This window comes from Trachemys scripta, chromosome 9 (assembly GCF_013100865.1).
Source record: "Trachemys scripta elegans isolate TJP31775 chromosome 9, CAS_Tse_1.0, whole genome shotgun sequence".
In the NCBI taxonomy this organism is placed as follows: Eukaryota; Metazoa; Chordata; order Testudines; family Emydidae; genus Trachemys; species Trachemys scripta.
In genome coordinates, this window is record NC_048306.1 from 47614514 (window position 1) to 47633114 (window position 18601).

The 18601-nt window shown below is 52.8% G+C and overlaps 1 protein-coding gene across 1 annotated transcript in view; it reads left to right on the plus strand.

The window, feature by feature from the left end:
- The window catches only part of CROCC2 (ciliary rootlet coiled-coil, rootletin family member 2), a 177731-nt gene that overhangs the window by 121699 nt on the left and 37431 nt on the right, over nt 1-18601 (plus strand). The window contains exons 24-30 of the mRNA XM_034781674.1: nt 4134-4372; nt 4968-5127; nt 5892-6059; nt 6568-6919; nt 7486-7670; nt 16280-16400; nt 17110-17273. Of these exons, the coding sequence (XP_034637565.1) occupies nt 4134-4372; nt 4968-5127; nt 5892-6059; nt 6568-6919; nt 7486-7670; nt 16280-16400; nt 17110-17273 (1389 nt within the window). The remainder of the gene's footprint in view (nt 1-4133; nt 4373-4967; nt 5128-5891; nt 6060-6567; nt 6920-7485; nt 7671-16279; nt 16401-17109; nt 17274-18601) is intronic.

Sequence of the window (18601 nt, forward strand, 5' to 3'; positions counted from 1 at the left end):
CTCTCAAATCATTGGGCCTCCATACTCCCACTACACAGCATAAACATTTTAGGCTGCAACCTCCTCCACGGTTCTATCAGCCACAGAACCGTCAGGATGGCTCACAGAGGAGGAATAGGAACGGCAGAAGGCGACTGCACCCATCCTCAGGACAGGGCTCTGGCCAATCTAAGCCACCCTCTGGGCTGAAACAGGCCTTTTGAAGGTGCGGTCAAGGACGGTGCACCAGATCCCCAACTGGATCCCACCCGCCTTACCTTCTCGTCCCGACTATCCTCTTTCTACCATGCATGGTCCTGTATCACCTCGGACCTTTTGGTGCTCTGCACAGTAGAGAGGGGATACTCCATCCAGTTCTGTGCTCACCCACCCTTCCATCCTCCTTCCCCATCCCTCTTCAGGGACCCTTCTCATGAGTAGCTCCTTATGCAGGAGGTGCAGTCACTCCTATCTCTAGGGGCAGTGAAGGAGGTTCCTCAGGAGTACAGGGGCGAGGGCTTTTACTCCCGGTATTTCCTTATATCAAAAGCCAAAGGCGGCCTCAGGCCCATCCTGGACCTGCAAAAACTCAACAAGTTTGTGAAGAAACTCAAGTTCCACATGATCTCTTTGGCCTCAATCATCCCATCACTGGATCCAGCAGACTGGTATGCCACCCTCAACTTGAGGGACGCATATTCCCATATTGCAATCACTCAGCTCCACAGGAAGTACGTAAGGTTTGTGGTGAGTGGTACCCACTACCAGTTTACAGTCCTTCCGTTTGGCCTGTAGGAGCACCTAGAGGCTTCACTAAGTGCATGGCAGTTGACGCGTTCTTGTGCAGTCACCAGGTATAGATGTTTCCGTACCTCGACAACTGGCTGATGAAGGGCCACTCCAGGACTTCGACACCTGGGTCTCCTTCTAAACAAAGCAAAATCGACTCCGTCCCCTGTCCAGAGGATAGAGTTTATAGGGACAGTACTGGACTCGACCCAAGCTGTGGCCATACCGGCAAGAAGCAAGGTTTCAGACCCTGACAGATACCATTTGAGGCATTGGACAGTTTTCTACCACCACAGCAAGAAACTGCATGAAGCTTCTCAGACACATGTCTGCCTATACCTAGGTGGTGCAGCATGCCAGACTCAGGCTTCAACCTCTTCAGTTGTGGCTTGCGTCATTGTATCACCCAGCCCGGAACAGCTTGGATAGGATCGTGATCCTGCCTCACCCGGTCATGGACTCCCTCATCTGGTGGCTCAACCCTCAGGAGATGTTCTCAGGGGTCCCCTTCACCAGTCCGCAGCCATCTCTCTCGCTAGTGATGGACGCATCAGACTTGGGCTGGGGAGCTCATCTGGGAGACCGCAGGACTCAGGGTCTCTGGTCTCAGGCGGATCTGGCTCTCTACATCAACGTCAGAGAGCTGAGAATGGTGCATGCCAGACCTTCCGTGCACACTTAATGGGACATTGTGTATCAGATGGACAAGACAACAGCAATGTTCTATATCAACAAATGGGGGTGCACGCTCCTCTCCCTTGTGCCAGGAAGCCCTCATGCTGTGGGACTTCTGTGTAGAACATTCAACGCATCTGCAAGCGTTGTACCTCCCCAGGGTAGAGAATGAGCTGGTGGATCACCTCAGCAGGTCGTTTCACACCCACGAGTGGTTCCTTCACCCGGAAGTCACGTTCTCAATCTTCCAGAGGTGGGGCTTTCCCCAGATAGACCTATTCACCACACAACACAACAGGAAGTGCCAGCAATTCTGCTCCTTCCAGAATCACAGCCTGGGCTCCAGAGCGGACACGTTCCTCCTTCCATGGAGAGGCCATCTCCTTTACTCCCATACCACTAGTTCACAAGGTACTCCTCAAGATCCGGAGGGAACGAGCTCAGGTCATATTGATAGCACCAGCCTGGCCCCATCAGCAGTAGTACATATCTCTCCTAGACATGTCCGTGGAAGCCCCAGTCACTGTTCCACTCTTCCCGGACCTTCTGACGCAAGATCATGGTCGTCTTCAACATCCGAACCTCAAGTCGCTTCACCTCATGGCGTGGAAGCTCCATGGTTGAACCCGATGGAGCTTTCCTTTTCAGACCAGGTTAGACAAGTCCTCCTTGGTAGCAGGAAACCCTCTATGAGAGCCACCTACCTTGCTAAGTGGAAGAGATTTTCAATCTGGTCTATGCAGTGCCATTTGTCCCCCGACGTTAGCCTCAGTACTGCTCATTCTGAACTACTTCCTCCATCAAAAGCAGCAGGGGCTTTTGTTGTCTTCAATAAGGGTGCACTTAGATGCTATTTCGGCCTTCCATCTGGGCGTGGGGGGCTGCTCGGTGTCTGCTAACCCTATGGTCAGCCGATTTTTAAAAGGACGACAGACTGTACCCTCACTTCCATCAGCATGTCCCCACCTGGGACCTTAACCTGGTCCTCTCTAGGCTCATGGGACCACCATTTGAACCATTGGCAACATGTTCCATGCTCTACCTCTCTTACAAGGTGGCATTCCTGGTAGCAATAACCTCAGCCAGGAGGGTGTCTGAGCTCAGGGCCCTAATGTCAGAGCCTCCCTACACCTTGTTCTATAAGGACAAGGTTCAGCTGAGGCCTCATCCTGCTTTCCTCCCAAAGGTTGTATCGCAGTTTCACATTAACCAGGACATCTTTCTCCCAGTATTCTACCCTAAGCCTCATTCCAGTGGCAGGGAACAGAGACTGTACTCTCTGGATGTCTGCAGGGCTCTAGCCTTCTACATGGAGAGAACAAAGCCGTTCAGAAAGTCAGTCCAGTTATTTGTGGCAGTGGTGGACAGAATGAAAGGTCAGCCGATATTGTCACAACACATCTCGTCATGGATAGTGTCCTGTATTCGTGAATGCTACAACCTGGTGGGGGTTCCTGCATCTCCAATCACTGCGCACTCTACCAGGACGCAGGCTTCATCAACAGTGTTCCTGGCTCAGGTTCCCACTCAGGAAATCTGCAGAGCGGCGACATAGTCCTCCATCCATACTTTTGTCACCCACTATGCAATTACCGAGCAGGCCAGAGATGATGTGGCCTTCGGACAAGCAGCGCTTCAATCAGTGGAAGACTCCGACCCTACCACCTAAACTTGGGCTTGTGAGTCACCTGATTGGAATCAACATGAACAAGCACTCAAAGAAGAAAAAATGGTTACTCACCTTCTCATAACTGTTGTTCTTCAGGGCTCTATATTGAGCGTCATGAGGGTGCGACTCCAGGGGGCACCCAGATCGACCTGACAGATGCTGCTAGGGGGAAAATCTTCTGGCTACCATGAACATGCGCACGTGCACACCTGATTGTAATGGACATGAACAACACATCTCAAAGAACAACAGTTATGAGAAGGCGAGTAACCATTTTTTATGAGGAAAGGATGAGGGAACTGGGCTTATTTAGTCTGCAGAAGAGAAGAGTGAGGGGGGATTTGATAGCAGCCTTCAACTACCTGAAGGGGGATTCCAGAGGGGATGGAGCTCGGCTGTTCTCAGTGGTGACAGATGACAGAACAAGAAACAATGGTCTCAAGTTGCAGTGAGGGAGGTCTAGGTTGGATATTAGGAAAAAACTATTTCACTAGAAGAGTGGTGAAGCGCTGGAATGGGTTACCTAGGGACGTGGTGGAATCTCCATCCTTAGAGGTTTTTAAGGCCTGGCTTGACAAAGACCTGGCTGGGATGATTTAGTTGGGGCTGGTCCTGCTTTGAGCAGTGGGTTGGACTAGTTGACCGCCTGAGGTCTCTTCCAACCCTAATCTTCTATGATTCTATGACTGCAGCGCTCGCAGCCCGGGCTGGCAGCACGCTGCACTGTACAAGGACTTCATATTCCTCCTTTGCATGCTGAGCTGTGAAACAAGCCAGCTTCTCAAGTTGCCAAGTGCCTCCTGCTAGGGTGGAGTGCCCAGTCTCCCTGTGATGGTAATGGGGAGCCGAGCCCCATTTGCAAAGGGCATCATGCTGGTTTAGCAGCTGCCACCTTCTCCTGGCGGGATGGACTGGTATTCACCCATCCTAGATGACAAGCAGCAGAGCCCAGCTCTGCTCTTCTAGTAGGGCAGAGATCCTGAGTGAGATAGCTTAGGGCGTGCATGTCTCTCCCCAAAAGGCAGAACAGTTAAGGACGCAGCTGCGGCTTGCAGAGGATGCCCGCGATGGGGCGCACAAGGACCTGATCGAGTTGCACCGCAGGTTGCGGGAGGCTGAGGAGGCCCGAGAGCTCCAGCGCAAGGAGATGTTGGAAACCCGCAGGGCTTTGGGGGACGAGACCAGGGAGAAGGAAATAATGCAGAAATCCAATACTGAACTGCGAGCTGCCATCAAGAAGATGGAGAGCAAAAGGACCAGGTAGGCTCAGGGCAGTACCAGGCGGGCTGCACCCTGCAGCAGACATTACTTGGCACTGTGATAGCCTGCCAAGGTGCAGGCATGGCCAGGGACTGTTAGTTGGGCCACAGATCCAAACCAGAAAGTGCAGAACAGTAGCAAAGACCTACCAGCATGTCCACCCAAAGCCATTCCAGCTAAGAACTGGGCACTGTATTCAGGCCTGGGATGTACAAATAGGGCTGGATCCTGCAGCCATTCCAGGCAGGCTCAAGGCAGCTGCTTCTCCCATAGCTCAACCCAGAGCCATTCCATCCAGTCCATGTCTCTTTCCCCCCAGAGCTGGGCCCAGAGGCCAGTCCCAGGGCTGCCCTGGGGCGCATTGGAATGGGCACAGTAGCATGGTTTGACCTCTTCTCTGCCTCGTTCACTTCCAGCCAATGCAGAACTCCCTGCGGGTTCTTTCCCTTCCAGACCTGTCCCCAGACAGCCCAGAGCTCCCACTCACACCGTGACGACAGCTGGGTGACTGGGCGGGCAGTGCCCCCTGCATAGATGTCCGCTCACAGCCCTTCAGTATTCCCTGGGCAGGAGTGACCCTGCATGTCTGCTTCAGCTTGAAGAGAGGCCTAGAGGAGAAGGAGCAGAAAATCACCATGCTGGAGGAAGCCAAGGCTGCAGCTCAGAAGGAGGCAGGAGAGCTGAGGGCAAACCTACGGGAGGTGGAGAAGTCTCAGATGGAGGCCCGCCGGGAGCTGCAGGAGCTGCACAGACAGGCGAGTGCAGATGGCTCCCAGACACGTGCCAGCCAGGTCCCTTTGCTATCCCAGCTCCATCAGACTCCATAGACACATTCTGCCCCGCACCTCCCCTACTGGGAACTTCCTGACTGCAATGCCTCCTCGTAGGCTGCCCATTTGGGCCACTGAATGGGTCCCATTCCCCTGTGGCAACCTAGATTTCAGCGCCAGGCTGAGAGGAAGAGCTGGTAGCAGCCGAAGCCACCTGGGGCATGCCCAGAAGTGCAGCTCCCAGGGAGGTGAGGGGCATCTCCCTCCCAAATGGAGACCATGCCCTGAAAACCCCTTGGGTAGAAACTGGAGGCTTCAAAGCTCCCCAGCTTCAATCCCCCAGTGCGAGGAGCAGAATGGCCTGGTCTCATCCCCCATCCCACTGGCCACAGGAGTGGCTGACTGCAGAGGGGAGCGTGCTTCCCATGGGCTGCGCCAGCACCGGCCCAGGCCTGGCGGGCTGGGGAAAGGCGGCCGGAGGAGCCTGCTAGCGACGTAGAGTGAATCAGTGGGTCCCACATTGGTACTTTCCACCCTGTGGCACTTGGCCAGCTCCTCCGGGGAGGCGGAGGAACCAAACTAAGAAGGGACCATTTTGTCCATCCTCAAGCAGTTATTGCCGGGGGGAGGCAGCCCTGCCCCCGGTCAGGGCAGCAGCAGTGGCTTGCTGTGGCTGAGACGGGCCTGCCAGCATGGCCTGTCCGCCCCAGGTCGAGCCCAGGACCAACCCGAAGAACTGCCCTTTACAGGTGAAGACGCTGGGGGACGAGAACAGCAAAAAGGGCAAAGAGGTGAGCGAGTTGCAGGCCCGTCTCCTGCAGCAGGAGCAGCGCGAGAAGCAGTGCCGCAGGCAGTCCCTGGAGCTGAAGCAGAGGATCGCGGAGATGGAGGGCGGCCAGGAATGTGTTCGCAAAGAGGTGAGCTGAGTAGGCACTGGAGCTGGCAGGCAGAGGCGGGCAGCGAAGGAGGGGGGCAGAGAGAAAGGATGGTGTGGAGGGAAGGGTACAAGGCCATCTCTAGATTAACCCAGTAGGCCCACCAGGCCCCTGTGGGAGACCTCAAGGACTGTCTCCCTCCCCTCCTGTTCCTTCCCATCACCCTGAGGGTGCAGCCCTGAAGCAGAGGGGAGGGCAGTCCGCTCCCTGGTGCCTGCCTGTAAACACTGCCCCTAGGTCTCCAGAGAGCTGACCCAGGGCTCTCTCTGCCAGTGGGGTAGAAAGCAGCAGCTCAGCCTGGGAGCCTGTGCACTGAACTGTGGGCGCTTCCGCCCTGCAGAGAGGGCTCTCTTTGGGTCTGTGCTGGGAAGCTCCTGGCCACTGTGTGTGTGTTGAGGTGGTGCGCCCCTCCTGGCCCTTTCAGCATGCTCTCTGGTGGACTGTATGCAGACAGGGCCTGGCGGTTACTCTGTAGCGCCCTCCCTTCCAGGTACTGAGCTTGCAGCGGAAGCTGGTGGAGGTGGAGTGGGAAGCCAGAGCCAGAGAGAAGGGGCTGGCCGACAGCCTGGGCGAGAGTCACAGCAAGGAGAAGAAGCTCCGGGATGAGCTCCATAACATGGAGCTGAAGCTGCAACAGGCCGGCAGGGTCAGCGAAGGCCTCCAGCTGCGCCTCAGCACCACTGAGGGGCGCCTCCAAGGCCTAGAGACAGAGCTGGCCAAGGCGGAGGCTGCCAAGAGGGAGGTGGAGTTGAAGCTCGGGGTGCTGCACTCCGCCCTGCGCCGGACACTAGGGCTGGGTGGGCGGAGCCCCTCGCCGCAGAGACCCTGCTCACCTAGCAAAGGTCAGCAGCCTTGGAGGGCTCAGCTGGGTTTGGGAGACAGACTGACTGGGCCAGATCACAGAGTGCCGTGTGTGTGACTGCACTGGAGCACTGATTGCACATCACAAGAGCTGCATGACATTTCCCTAGTGCTCCAGGGTGAGGGCTGCTCTGGCGGGGTCTGTAGCTTTGCTGTGTGGGGGCAGATACAGCATAGAGGGAAAGGTGTTGCCATGGCAGTAGTCACTTTGAAGGGGAAGAGGGCCGCGCTTGAAGGACCTGAGTGTCAGGCAGCTATCCCTGCCCTGAAAGGGGAAAGCCATGGAGGGGGCAGGGGTCTGCTTGGAAATCCAACCTAGCAGTAATCTTGGGAGAAGGTGGCTCTGAATCCCTGCATGGATTATCCCCAGACTGGGCTGAGGAGAGAAGCACAGTTGTAAGGCTGTAGTGACACGCTTGCCTTGCACCAGCTAATCCGTATTGCCTCCTGCCATTATCACATGGGGATGGTCTAGGCCTGCCTGATGGTCCCTATCCCAACACACCCACCTGGCATTCAGGCTTTGATAACTTCTCTGCCACCACAGGAACTGACGGGCGACGGACTCCGGCCTCTCGCACTGGCTCTCCAGAGAGGAGCTGTTCCCGTTCCCCCTTTGGTTGGGCTTCCCCTTTCCAAGGGGAGCACAGTGCCAGCGAGCCTGACCCAGACAGAGTCCAAGATGCTTTGAGAGACTTCCTGCAGGAGCTGCGAGACACTCAGAGAGAGAGGGTAAGAGCATCTCCTTTCTGCTCCCATGGTGTCCCCCTGCCCCTCCACAAACTCCCCACTCTCTGCTCACATCCAGGCCATGCTCAGCGTCATGGTCTCTGGCAATGCTAACACAGATTTGCCCCACATCGGATTGCTGCATTAACTGAAACTAATGTACAAGGACATTAAACTCCTGTCCCTTTCAGTTAGAATGAGCCCAGAAATGAGGCCTTGGTACTGCCCAGGACTGCATGCAAGCTTTACCCTCATTCATTTAATCTCTCTGTGTAGCTTCCAATCTACGCCTTGTCCACCAAGCTCTAACCAGCACAGTCACTCCCAGTGCTGCAGTGTGGGACACAGCCCTCGGAACATGAGGCACTGCACAAAGGGGCATGGGACTGGCACACTGGACCAGAGCAGGGCTCCAGCCAGCCTGGTGTTATGGCTCTGACAATGGCCAGCACCAGTTTCAGTAGAAGGTGCAAGAGCCCTTCAGTCTCCTTCCCTCTCCCTGTCAGTTATAGGCCAGTTCAAGCCCTGTAGCTGGAAGGTTTAGATCGTTTCTAAAACACTTGGTTATTTTTTTATTCCTTGTTATAACACTGGAGATCCTTGTTCTGAATCCTGCTGAGCTCTTGGCCTCGGTGATAGCTTTAGGCAATAGGTTCCACAGGCTCATTGCATGGAAAAATATTTACTTGGCCGCCACTGCTTGCTGAGTGTCACTGAACGCCCCCTTGTTCTGGTACTGTGGTCTGGTTGTAGGGCAAGGGCACTGGCAGTGCCAGGGGGATGGTGGGATATTATTTCTCATTCTTCTCTACCCTCCCTGTATTCCATGCCTTGGCCTTCCTTCCCCGACCCTTTGTGTTATTTCTTCCCCAACTGTCTCCCTATCCCTCCCATCAGTTCTTATCCCCGGAGACAGAGGACTCTGCTCAAGAGTCACAGCACCAGGTCCACCCCTCTTTCTCTTCAGCTCTGCCTGTATGACGGGGTGGCGTAGGGAGCAGAGCAGCCATAGGAGGCATGGAAGCTGCGTTCCCACCCTTGGGCTGACTCAGGGAAGAATATGGTCAGTTCACAGTGTGTCCTTCCCTGTTAGCTGCTGGGGGAGCAGAGGAATGTTGCCAAGGAATGGCACATGAGATGCCACATGCTTGAAAGCAAGTCAGGCATTGCTCACTTCTGTAGTTAGCTCAGTGCAGCCGTGCGGGATGTGTGCACAACCTGGGCAGGAAAGTGGTATGCCAGGCCATGTCAGGCCATGGAAGAGTTAAACTATGCCTTCAGACACTGCCCTCCCCACACACTCCACAGCCAGGGAGCCGACCACCCATGCAGTACTGTGGTTTGCCAAGCTCTATCACTGGGCAAGGAGAGTCAAGGAAAGAGGACATGGAGGGGCAGGAGCACATGGAGAGCTGCATTTCCTTAGAGGATATTGCCAGCTGCTCTCTCGGCCACCCCTACAGTGTCCAGGCCTGATCTCCTGCTACTGTAACTTGACTCGCCCCCAGCGACTCACCTCCAGCAGAGCAAGGCTGGCGACCCGCTGAGGATCTGGCCTGCTGACATCAGTAGAGCTAGGGCTGATTTACACCAGCTGGGGACCTGACCCCATTGACTCCAGTGGAGCTAGGGCTGATTTACACCAGCTGGGGATCTGGCCCCATTGACTCCAGTGGAGCTAGGGCTGATTTGCACCAGCTGGGGATCAGACCCCATTGACTCCTATGGAGAGATGCTGACTTTCAGCAGCTGGGGAGCTGACCACACCAGAATGGTTGCCACCCTCTGTTTTAGCAGTGAGCCCGTCTGTGCCCCTGCAGGCATTGGGCAGACAGCTACTCAATAGCAATGGGAGCTGAACACCCTCCCCCGCACAGCACTCCGCGGAGCGTGGGACCCGTGGCAAACCACCAGGCCAGCTCAAGGACATGCTCAGTGTCACATGACCCCACCAGCTGAGCTCGACCCCAAGTTGACCTTAACAGCATTTATATAGCAATGCTCTCTGGTCCTTCAGCCCCCTCCCCTTTGGCCTTCCTCTGTTGTGTCCTATTGCTCAAAACATGATTCTTATAAAGATGCATAAATATTTATACAAGCGTAATGTAAAAAACATGGACTGTCATAATAATCAAAGCCGCGGCGCAGCCAAAGGGCTTTCTCTAGGATTGGGAAATTAATTAATACTTTATGGGTCTAAGCTATCGAGTTTGAGGCGCTCCTGCCTTCCCCATCCCATGAGGCTGCTGGGGTTTGCTGGAATCGAGGTGAGCATTTGTGTCCAGTTGTGTCTCTCAGTGAACACAAGGGAAGATGTATTCCCTTACAGTTGAAGGAGGTTTGATGGTTTGAGTAACATTCTGTGTGTCGTTTTCATATGATTACTGTGTACAACCGTTCCTTAAGACTCCCACTGACTGGCCAAACTATCAGCCTGCACCAGTGCTCATTGACATCAATTGAAGGATTCCCATTGATTTCAGTAGGCTTCAAGTCCCACAGGTTCTACTGGGTGGTCGGCAGCAGCCCACCTCCCTATTAAAGACAAGGGGTAACATTTTCCACAGCACCTAAGGGTATGTCTACCCTACAAAATTAGGTCGATTTTATAGAAGTCAATATTTAGAAATCGATTTTATACAGTCGATTGCGTATGTCCACACTAAGCGCATTAAGTCGGCGGAGTGCGCCCTCACTACTGTGGCTAGCATCGACTTATGGAGCGGTGCACTGTGGGTAGCCATCCCACAGTTCCCGCAGTCTCCGCTGCCCATTGGAATTCTGGGTTAAGCTCCCAATGCCTGATGGGGCAAAAACCATTGTTGCGGGTGGTTTTAGGTACATGTCGTCAGTCTCCCCTCCCTCCGTGAAAGCAACGGCAGACAATTGTTTCGCGCCTTTTTTCTGCACGGACGGCATACCACGGCAAGCGTGCAGCCTGCTCAGCTCAGCTCACCAACACCGCCGCTGTTGTGTCCTGGGTGCTGCTGGCAGCAGACGGTGCAGTAGGTCTGCAAACCATCGTCATACACTGCTTCCGCTGCAACTCTGCTCTGCTGCTATTGGCTCGATAGCGAATTTCTCCATGTTGTCTGTCATGGGCTCCTGGGTACGTGTGTTCTTCCTCGGGAAATGTGCACGGTGCTAACCGTCATCCTCCACTGCTTCCGCTGCAACTCTGCTCTCCTGCTATTGGCTCGATAGCGAATTTCTCCATGTTGTCTGTCATGGGCTCCTGGGTACGTGTGTTCTTCCTTGGAAAATGTGCGCGGTGCTAACGGTCGTCCTCCACTGCTTCCGCTGCAACTCTGCTCTCCTGCAGACTCCATACCACGGCAAGTATGGAGCCCGCTCAGACCACCGCTGCTACTGTGAGCATTGTAAACACCTCACACATTATCCTGCAGAATGTGCAGAACCTGCAAAAGCAGGTGAGGAGGCGACGACAACACAATCATGATAGTGATGAGGACATGGACATAGACTTCTCTCAAAGCACGGACCCTGGCAATTTGGGCATCATGGTGGTAATGGGGCAGGTTCATGTTCTGGAACGCTGATTCTGGGCCTGGGAAACAAGCACAGACTGGTGGGACCACATAGTGTTGCAGGTCTGGGATGATTCCCAGTGGCTGCGAAACTTTCGCATGCGTAAGTGCACTTTCATGGAACTTTGTGACTTGCTTTCCCCTGCCCTGAAGCGCAAGAATACCAAGATGAGAGCAGCCCTCACAGTTCACAAGCCAGTGGCAATAGCCCTCTGGAGGCTTGCAACACCAGACAGCTACCGGTCAGTCAGGCATCAATTTGGAGTGGGCAAATCTACTGTGGGGGCTGCTGTGATCCAAGTAGCCAACGCAATCACTGAGCTGCTGCTATCAAGGGTAGTGACTCTGGGAAATGTGCAGGTCATAGTGGATGGCTTTGCTGCAATGGGATTCCCTAACTGTGGTGGGGCGATAGACGGAACATATATCCCTATCTTGGCACCGGACCACCTTGGCAGCCAGTATGTAAACCGCAAGGGGTACTTTTCAATGGTGCTGCAAGCACTGGTGGATCACAAGGGGCGTTTCACCGACATCAATGTGGGATGGCCAGGAAAGGTGCATGACGCTCACATCTTCAGGAACTCTGGTCTGTTTGAACAGCTGCAGGAAGGAACTTACTTCCCAGACCAGAAAATTACCGTTGGGGATGCTGAAATGCCTATAGTTATCCTTGGGGACCCAGCCTACCCCTTAATGCCATGGCTCATGAAGCCATACGCAGGCACCCTGGACAGTAGTAAGGAGCAGTTCAACTATAGGCTGAGCAAGTGCAGAATGGTGGTAGAATGTGCATTTGGACACTTAAAAGCTTGCTGGCGCAGTTTACTGACTAGGTGAGACCTCAGCGAAACCAATATTCCCATTGTTATTGCTGCTTGCTGTGTGCTCCACAATATCTGTGAGAATAAGGGGGAGACATTTATGGTGGGGTGGGAGGTTGAGGCCAATTGCCTGGTGGCCGATTACACGCAGCCAGACACCAGTGCGATAAGAAAGGCACAGCTGGCACCCTGCGCATAAGAGAAGCTTTGAAAACCAGTTTCATGACTGGCCAGGCTACAGTGTGACAGTTCTCTTTGTTTCTCCTTGATGAAAATCTGGCCCCTTGGTTGACTCTACTTCCCTGTAAGCCAACCGACCTCCCCCCTTCAATCACCGCTTTCAGAGGCAATAAAGTCATTATTGTTTCCAACTCATGCATTCTTTATTAATTCATCACACAAATAGGGGGAAAACTCGCAAGGTAGCCCGGGAGGGGTGGGTGAGGAGGGAAGCACCAGGTGGGGTGGTGGATGAGGGGAGGAGGGAAGGACAAGGCCACACTACAGTTCAAAACTTATTGAATGCCAGCCTTCTGTTGCTTGGGCAATCCTCTGGGGTGGAGTGGCTGGGTGCCTGTAGCCTCTCCCCCTCCCCCCCCCTGCATTCTTGGGCGTCTGGGTGAGGAGGATATGGATCTTGGGGAGGCGGGCAGGCGGTTATACAGGGGCTTCAGTGGCAGTCTGTGCTCCTGCTGCCTTTCCTGCAGCTCCACCAGACGCCTGAGCATGTCAGTTTGCTCCCCCATTAGCCTCAGCATTGCATCCTGCCTCCACTCAGCGTGCTCCTCCCTCCTTTCATCGCGTTCATTTAATGCTGTCCTGGACTCTGCCGTTGTTTGCCTCCACGCATTCTGCTGAGCTCTTTCAGTGCAGGAGGACTGCATGAGCTCTGAGAACATCTCGTCGCGAGTGCGTATTTTTCGTCTTCTAATCTGCGCTAGCCTCTGGGACGGAGACGATGGGGGAGCGTAGAAACATTTGCAGCTGCGGGAGGAAAAAAAGGGAGAGTAGAATTTAAAAAGATACATTTTAGAGAACAAAGGGAAGACTATTTCACACTGAATCAAGTGATTCACATTACATAGCACATGCGCTTTTGCTACAAGGTCGCATTTTGCCTCTTATATTGAGGGCCTGCCAGTTTGGTGTGAGACATCACACATGCTCGGCTGGGCAACAGAATTTGGCTTGCAGCAGCCATGGTAAGGCAAAGGGTTTCGGCTTCTTCAACCTTCATAACATGTGGGAACAGTTTCAAACAGCAGCGCCCTCCTTTCCTATACCAAGCAAAGCCCGTTGGGTTGGCCATTTAAAAGGAGGGGCTGCAGTTTTAGGGTGAATGTGCAGCACAATCCAACCCCTCTCCCCCAACTCTCTGGGATGATCGCTTCACCCCCCACCGCATGGCTAGTATCAGGGAAGATCCCTGTCAGCCAAATACGAACAGCTCAGCATGAACGGGCCTCCCCCCACCGCGTGGCTAACAGCGGGAATTATTTATTTTCAGCCAAAGGCAAACAGCCAAAGCCTGGGCCCATTCGCTGCAAGGTTTTGTTCTGCAATGATTCCAGACTACTTGCTACTGGCTTGGCGTGGTAAATTAATCATTAAACACCGCTTACTTTTAAACCCTGTATTATATTTACAAAGGTACACTCACCAGAGGTTCCTTCTCCGGCGTCATGGTCCGGGAGTCCACCTTGGGAGAGTTGGGAGGGTATTGGCTACAGGGTGATGAACAGTTCCTGGCTGCTGGAGAGAAGGGATTCTCCGCTTGCCGGCTGTGCGCTATCCTCAACCACCTCCTCCTCCTCATCTTCAAACTCCTCATCCCTGTTGCGTGAGACTCCCCCTTGTAGGTGTCCATGGACAGTGGTGGGATAGTAGCAGAGGCCATGCCTAGAATTGCATGCAGCTCATAATAGAATGTCTGGGGCTCTGATCCGGAGCGACTGTTTGCATCCTTTGTTTTTTGGTAGGCTTGCCTCAGCTCCTTAACTTTCACACGGCACTGCTGTGTGTCCCTGTTGTAGCCTCTGACCATCATGCCCTTGGAGATTTTGTCAAATATTTTGGCATTTTGTCTTTTGGAACAGAGTTCTGCCTGCACAGATTCTTCTCCCCATACAGCGATCAGTTCCAGTACCTCCCGTTCGGTCCATGCTGGATCTCTTTTGCGATTCTGGGACTCCATGGTCACCTGTGCTGATGAGCTCTGCATGGTCACCTGTGCTGATCAGCTCGCCACGCTGGCCAAACAGGAAATGAAATTCAAAAGTTCGTGGGCTTTTCCTGTCTACCTGGCCAGTGCATCTAAGTTGAGAGTGCTATCCAGAGCGGTCACAATGGAGCACTCTGGGATAGCTCACAGAGGCCAATACCGTCAAATTGCGTCCACACTACCCCAAATTCGACCCAGCAAGGTCGATTTTAGCACTAAACCCCTCGCCGGGGAGGAGTGCAGAAATCGATTTTAAGAGCCCTTTACATCGACAAAACAGGCTTGGTCATGTGGACGGGTGCAGGGTTAAATTGACCTAATGCTGCTAAATTCGACCTAAACTCATAGTGCAGACCAGGGCTAAGGGTACGTCTTCCTACCCGTTGTATCGGTGGGTAGCAATCGATTTATCTGGGATCGATATATCGCGTCTCGTTAAGATGCGATATATCGATCCCCGAACGCACTCTCCGTTGACTCCGGAACTCCACCAGAGTGAGTGGCAGTAGCGCAGTCGACGGGGGAGCTGCGGCCATCAATCCCGCGCCGTGTGGACCCCAGGTAATTCGATCCAAGATACTTCGACTTCAGCTACGCTATTCGCGTAGCTGAAGTTGCGTATCTTGGATCGATCCCCCACCCAGTGTAGACCAGTCCAAAGTGACTTTTGAAATTGGGCTGTAGGTCACTTAGGTGCTGTGGAAAATGTTACCCCTTGTCTTTAATATGAAGGCTATAGACCCCTGCCTGCCGTACTCCATTGTGCTGCCACGTGGCCATAACAGTCAAGATGTAGCATTGCATGCTGGAACCAGGGGTCTCTGTAGGGCTCAGCTCCATACTGAAGAGGAGGATGGCTGCAATCTGTGCCATTTTGTGCAAAGTAGGTTCCCCCTTTGGGCTCCCGGCAGGGTGCCCATGAAGCTTAGCTTGGCAAAGTTTGGGCACCTGCGGCATGGATGGCAAAGAACATAATGGAAACTAGCAGGAAATGGGGAGCTGTCTTTGGCCAGGAGACTACAGACACTCAGGGCTGTTTGTGGCCAAGAGTACAGGCTGGGTTTGATAATATTGTTCTTTTGAAGGTAACTGGATTGTGATTTGCAAACCAGCAGCCAGATTCTGCCTCCCATTACACTCCTGCTGCCTTGCTGACCTGGAGCCGGATCCTGTTTTGTTGGTTTTTTAATGATGGTTTATGTCATGCACTTTGGCAGCAGCTTCCATCTGAGGATATAAAGCCTTTACAAATAGTGCTGTCTGTAGCCTCGTCACAGGCTCCTGGCAAGTGGGGACACCCCCATCATACAGATGAGGAAATGGAAGCACTGAGTGGGTGGGTGAGTTGCCCAGGGTAGCAGAGATGAGAGTAGGATTCAGGAGAGTCAGGTTCTACTTTGCTGCCCTGGGCAAGTCGCCCCTCCACACGCCAGGAAGAAGAATGGGGCTGTTCGTAATCCCTGTACTTTAAGAACAAACTCATCCACCTTCCTGGCGTGCAGTGTGCGGTGGAGGTGTGGTGTGTTTTAGGTGCTGGGTATGGGATTGCTGCTGAGTCCTCCTTTCCCGTTTCCCACACTGGACTCTGGGGTGTAAATCAGGATAGATCCACAGCAGAGTCAGTTATACAGCTAAGGATCTGTTAGCACACGTTGCTTTCATTTGCTGAGCTTGGCAGTTTAGTGATGTTTAAAAATGCTCAGAAGACTTTGGGGAAGGGGACACTGAGATTAAAATGGTCCTTTGTTGGGACCATCGTGTAGACACATTTGTGTATGTGTGTGTCAGACATCACACTCACAAACTGACATGACACCAATATTTACAGGACGCCCTAGAGCTCTGGCTCCAGGGATGTTCTGATTTGTGTCAGGAAGTTCTCATTGTTAAACTTAGTGTTTCATGTACTTCCTTTTCTCCTTTCTCTTTCTCTACCTCCACCCCCCGTTGTGTCTCGGCATATTCCTCTTTCTTTCTGGCCTGCACTTAAAAATCTGACACTATTTTTCTTTCTCCCAGGATGATTTAAGGACACAGGTGATGAACTTGAACCGTCAGCTGAATGAAATGGCGAGCGACCGGGACCAGACCAGCAATCGTGTCCTGCAGCTGCAGAAGTTGCTGGCAGACTCTGAGGAAGGCCAGTCATTCTCCTCTTCTCCCCCTAGATTCCATAAGGCTCAGTTGATGCAGCTGGAGCAGACTGTCACTGGGACAGCAGGAAGACACAGGATCAGCTCTCCTCTCGTGTCAGAAGGGGCTAGCTGGTCAGGCAGAACTGGAGAGGTTCTAGTTTGGGATTAAACAGTGATGCCAGGCAAGCTCTGATCTCCTGGCCAGGATGCAGCCATCCCAACCTGAGGGATGGAGGTGGGGTGTGACTAGAAGGTTAGCTACAGGTGTAAAGCTACAGGGGCTTGCCAGAAACAGCTCCTGTGACCAGAGCCCAAGAGTCATGCGACCATAAGAAAGCCACTTCTGCTCTCAGTGCCTCTTTTTGCCCTCCGAGCCTTTATCCATAGGGACTGCAAGCTCCCGACCTTGGGGCAAGGCCAGTCTCTCTTTGGCTTCCTGATGTGGTCAGCACTGCCTTGCCGCTTGGAGTCCAGGGCTGGGTTCCTGGCACATGGCTCCTTTGGGGTGATGTCCCCATGCACTGATGCAGCAATCCTTAGATCCAGTGAACTCGCTGTTCACATGTAGCTCGGGGACTCCAGGAGGCTGGGTGATGGCTTGGCTGGATTGCACCCCCAGCCATCACAGAGATCCACTGGGGAAGCAGTGCTCTTCTCCCTCCCACAGATCAGAGCCCGTTCCTCAAACCCCTGCCTCTCCTTTCCCATACCCAGGCAAGCGAGGCATGGACGGGCGCCTGAGCAGTGCGCAGATGGCCCTGACACTGCAGGAAGAGACCATTCGGAGAGTGGAGAGGGAGCGCCATGCCTTGGCAGAGCAGATTGCTACCCTGGAGTGCAGCATGCATACCAGGGAGGAGAAGAACAGGGAGCTGCAGGTGGGTCTGAGCCTGCAAGGAGAAGGAGTAGGAAGTGCATGTTACGGGGCAGCCACCCGTTAGGAAACAGGGAGGGGGAGCTCTGTAAAAGTCACTAGTGGAAAGGGACAGTCATAAGAACATAAGAATATAAAAACGGCCATACTGGGTCAGACCAAAGGTCAGTCTAGCATAGTATCCTGTCTTCTGACAGTGGCCAATGCCAGGTGCCCCAGAGGGAATGAACAGACCAGGGAACCATTAAGTGTTCCATCCCCTGTGGCCCATTCCCAGCTTCTAGCAAACAGAGGCTAGGGACACCATCCCTGCCCATCCTGGCTAATAGCCATTGATGGACCTATCCTCCATGAATTTATCTAGTTCTTTTTTGAATCCTGTTATAGTCTTGGCCTTCACAACATCCTCTGGCAAAAAGTTCCACAGGTTGACTGTGCGTTGTGTGAAAAAATACTTCCTTTTGTTTTAAATCTGCTGCCTATTAATTTCATTTGGTGGCTCCTAGTTCTTGTGTTATGAGACAGAGTAAATAATACTTCCTTATGCACTTTCTTCAGACCAGTCATGATTTTATAGACCTCTATCATATCCCCCTTTAGTTGTCTCTTTTCCAAGCTGAAAAGTCCCAGTCTTATTAATCTCTCCTCATACGGCAGCCGTTCCATACCCCTGATCATTTTTGTTGCCCTTTTCTGAACCTTTTCCAAGTCCAATATATGTTTTTTGAGATGGGGTGACCAAATCTGCACGCAGTATTCAAGATGTGGGCGTACCATGGATTTATATAGAGGCAATATGGTATTTTCTGTCTTATTATCTATCCCTTTCTTAATGATGCCCAACATTCTGTTTGCTTTTTTGACTGCCACTGCACATTGAGTGGATGTTTTCAGAGAACTATCCACAATGACTCCAAGATCTCTTTCTTGAGTGGTAACAGCTAATTTGGACCCCATCATTTTATATATATAGTTGGGATTATGTTTTCCAATGTGCATTACTTTGTATTTATCAACATTGAATTTCATCTGCCATTTTGTTGCCCAGGCACCCAGTTTTGAACTATCCTTTTGTAGCTCTTCACAGTCTGCCTGGGACTTAACTATCTTGAGTAGTTTTGTATCATCTGCAAATTTTGCCATCTCACTGTTAACCCCTTTTTCCAGATCATTTATGAATATGTTGAATAGGACTGGTCCCAGTACAGACCCCTGGAGGAATCACTATTTACCTCTCTCCATTCTGAAAACTGACCTTTTATTCCTACCCTTTGTTTCCTATCTTTTAACCAGTTACCAATCCATGAGAGAACCTTCCCTCTTATCCCATGA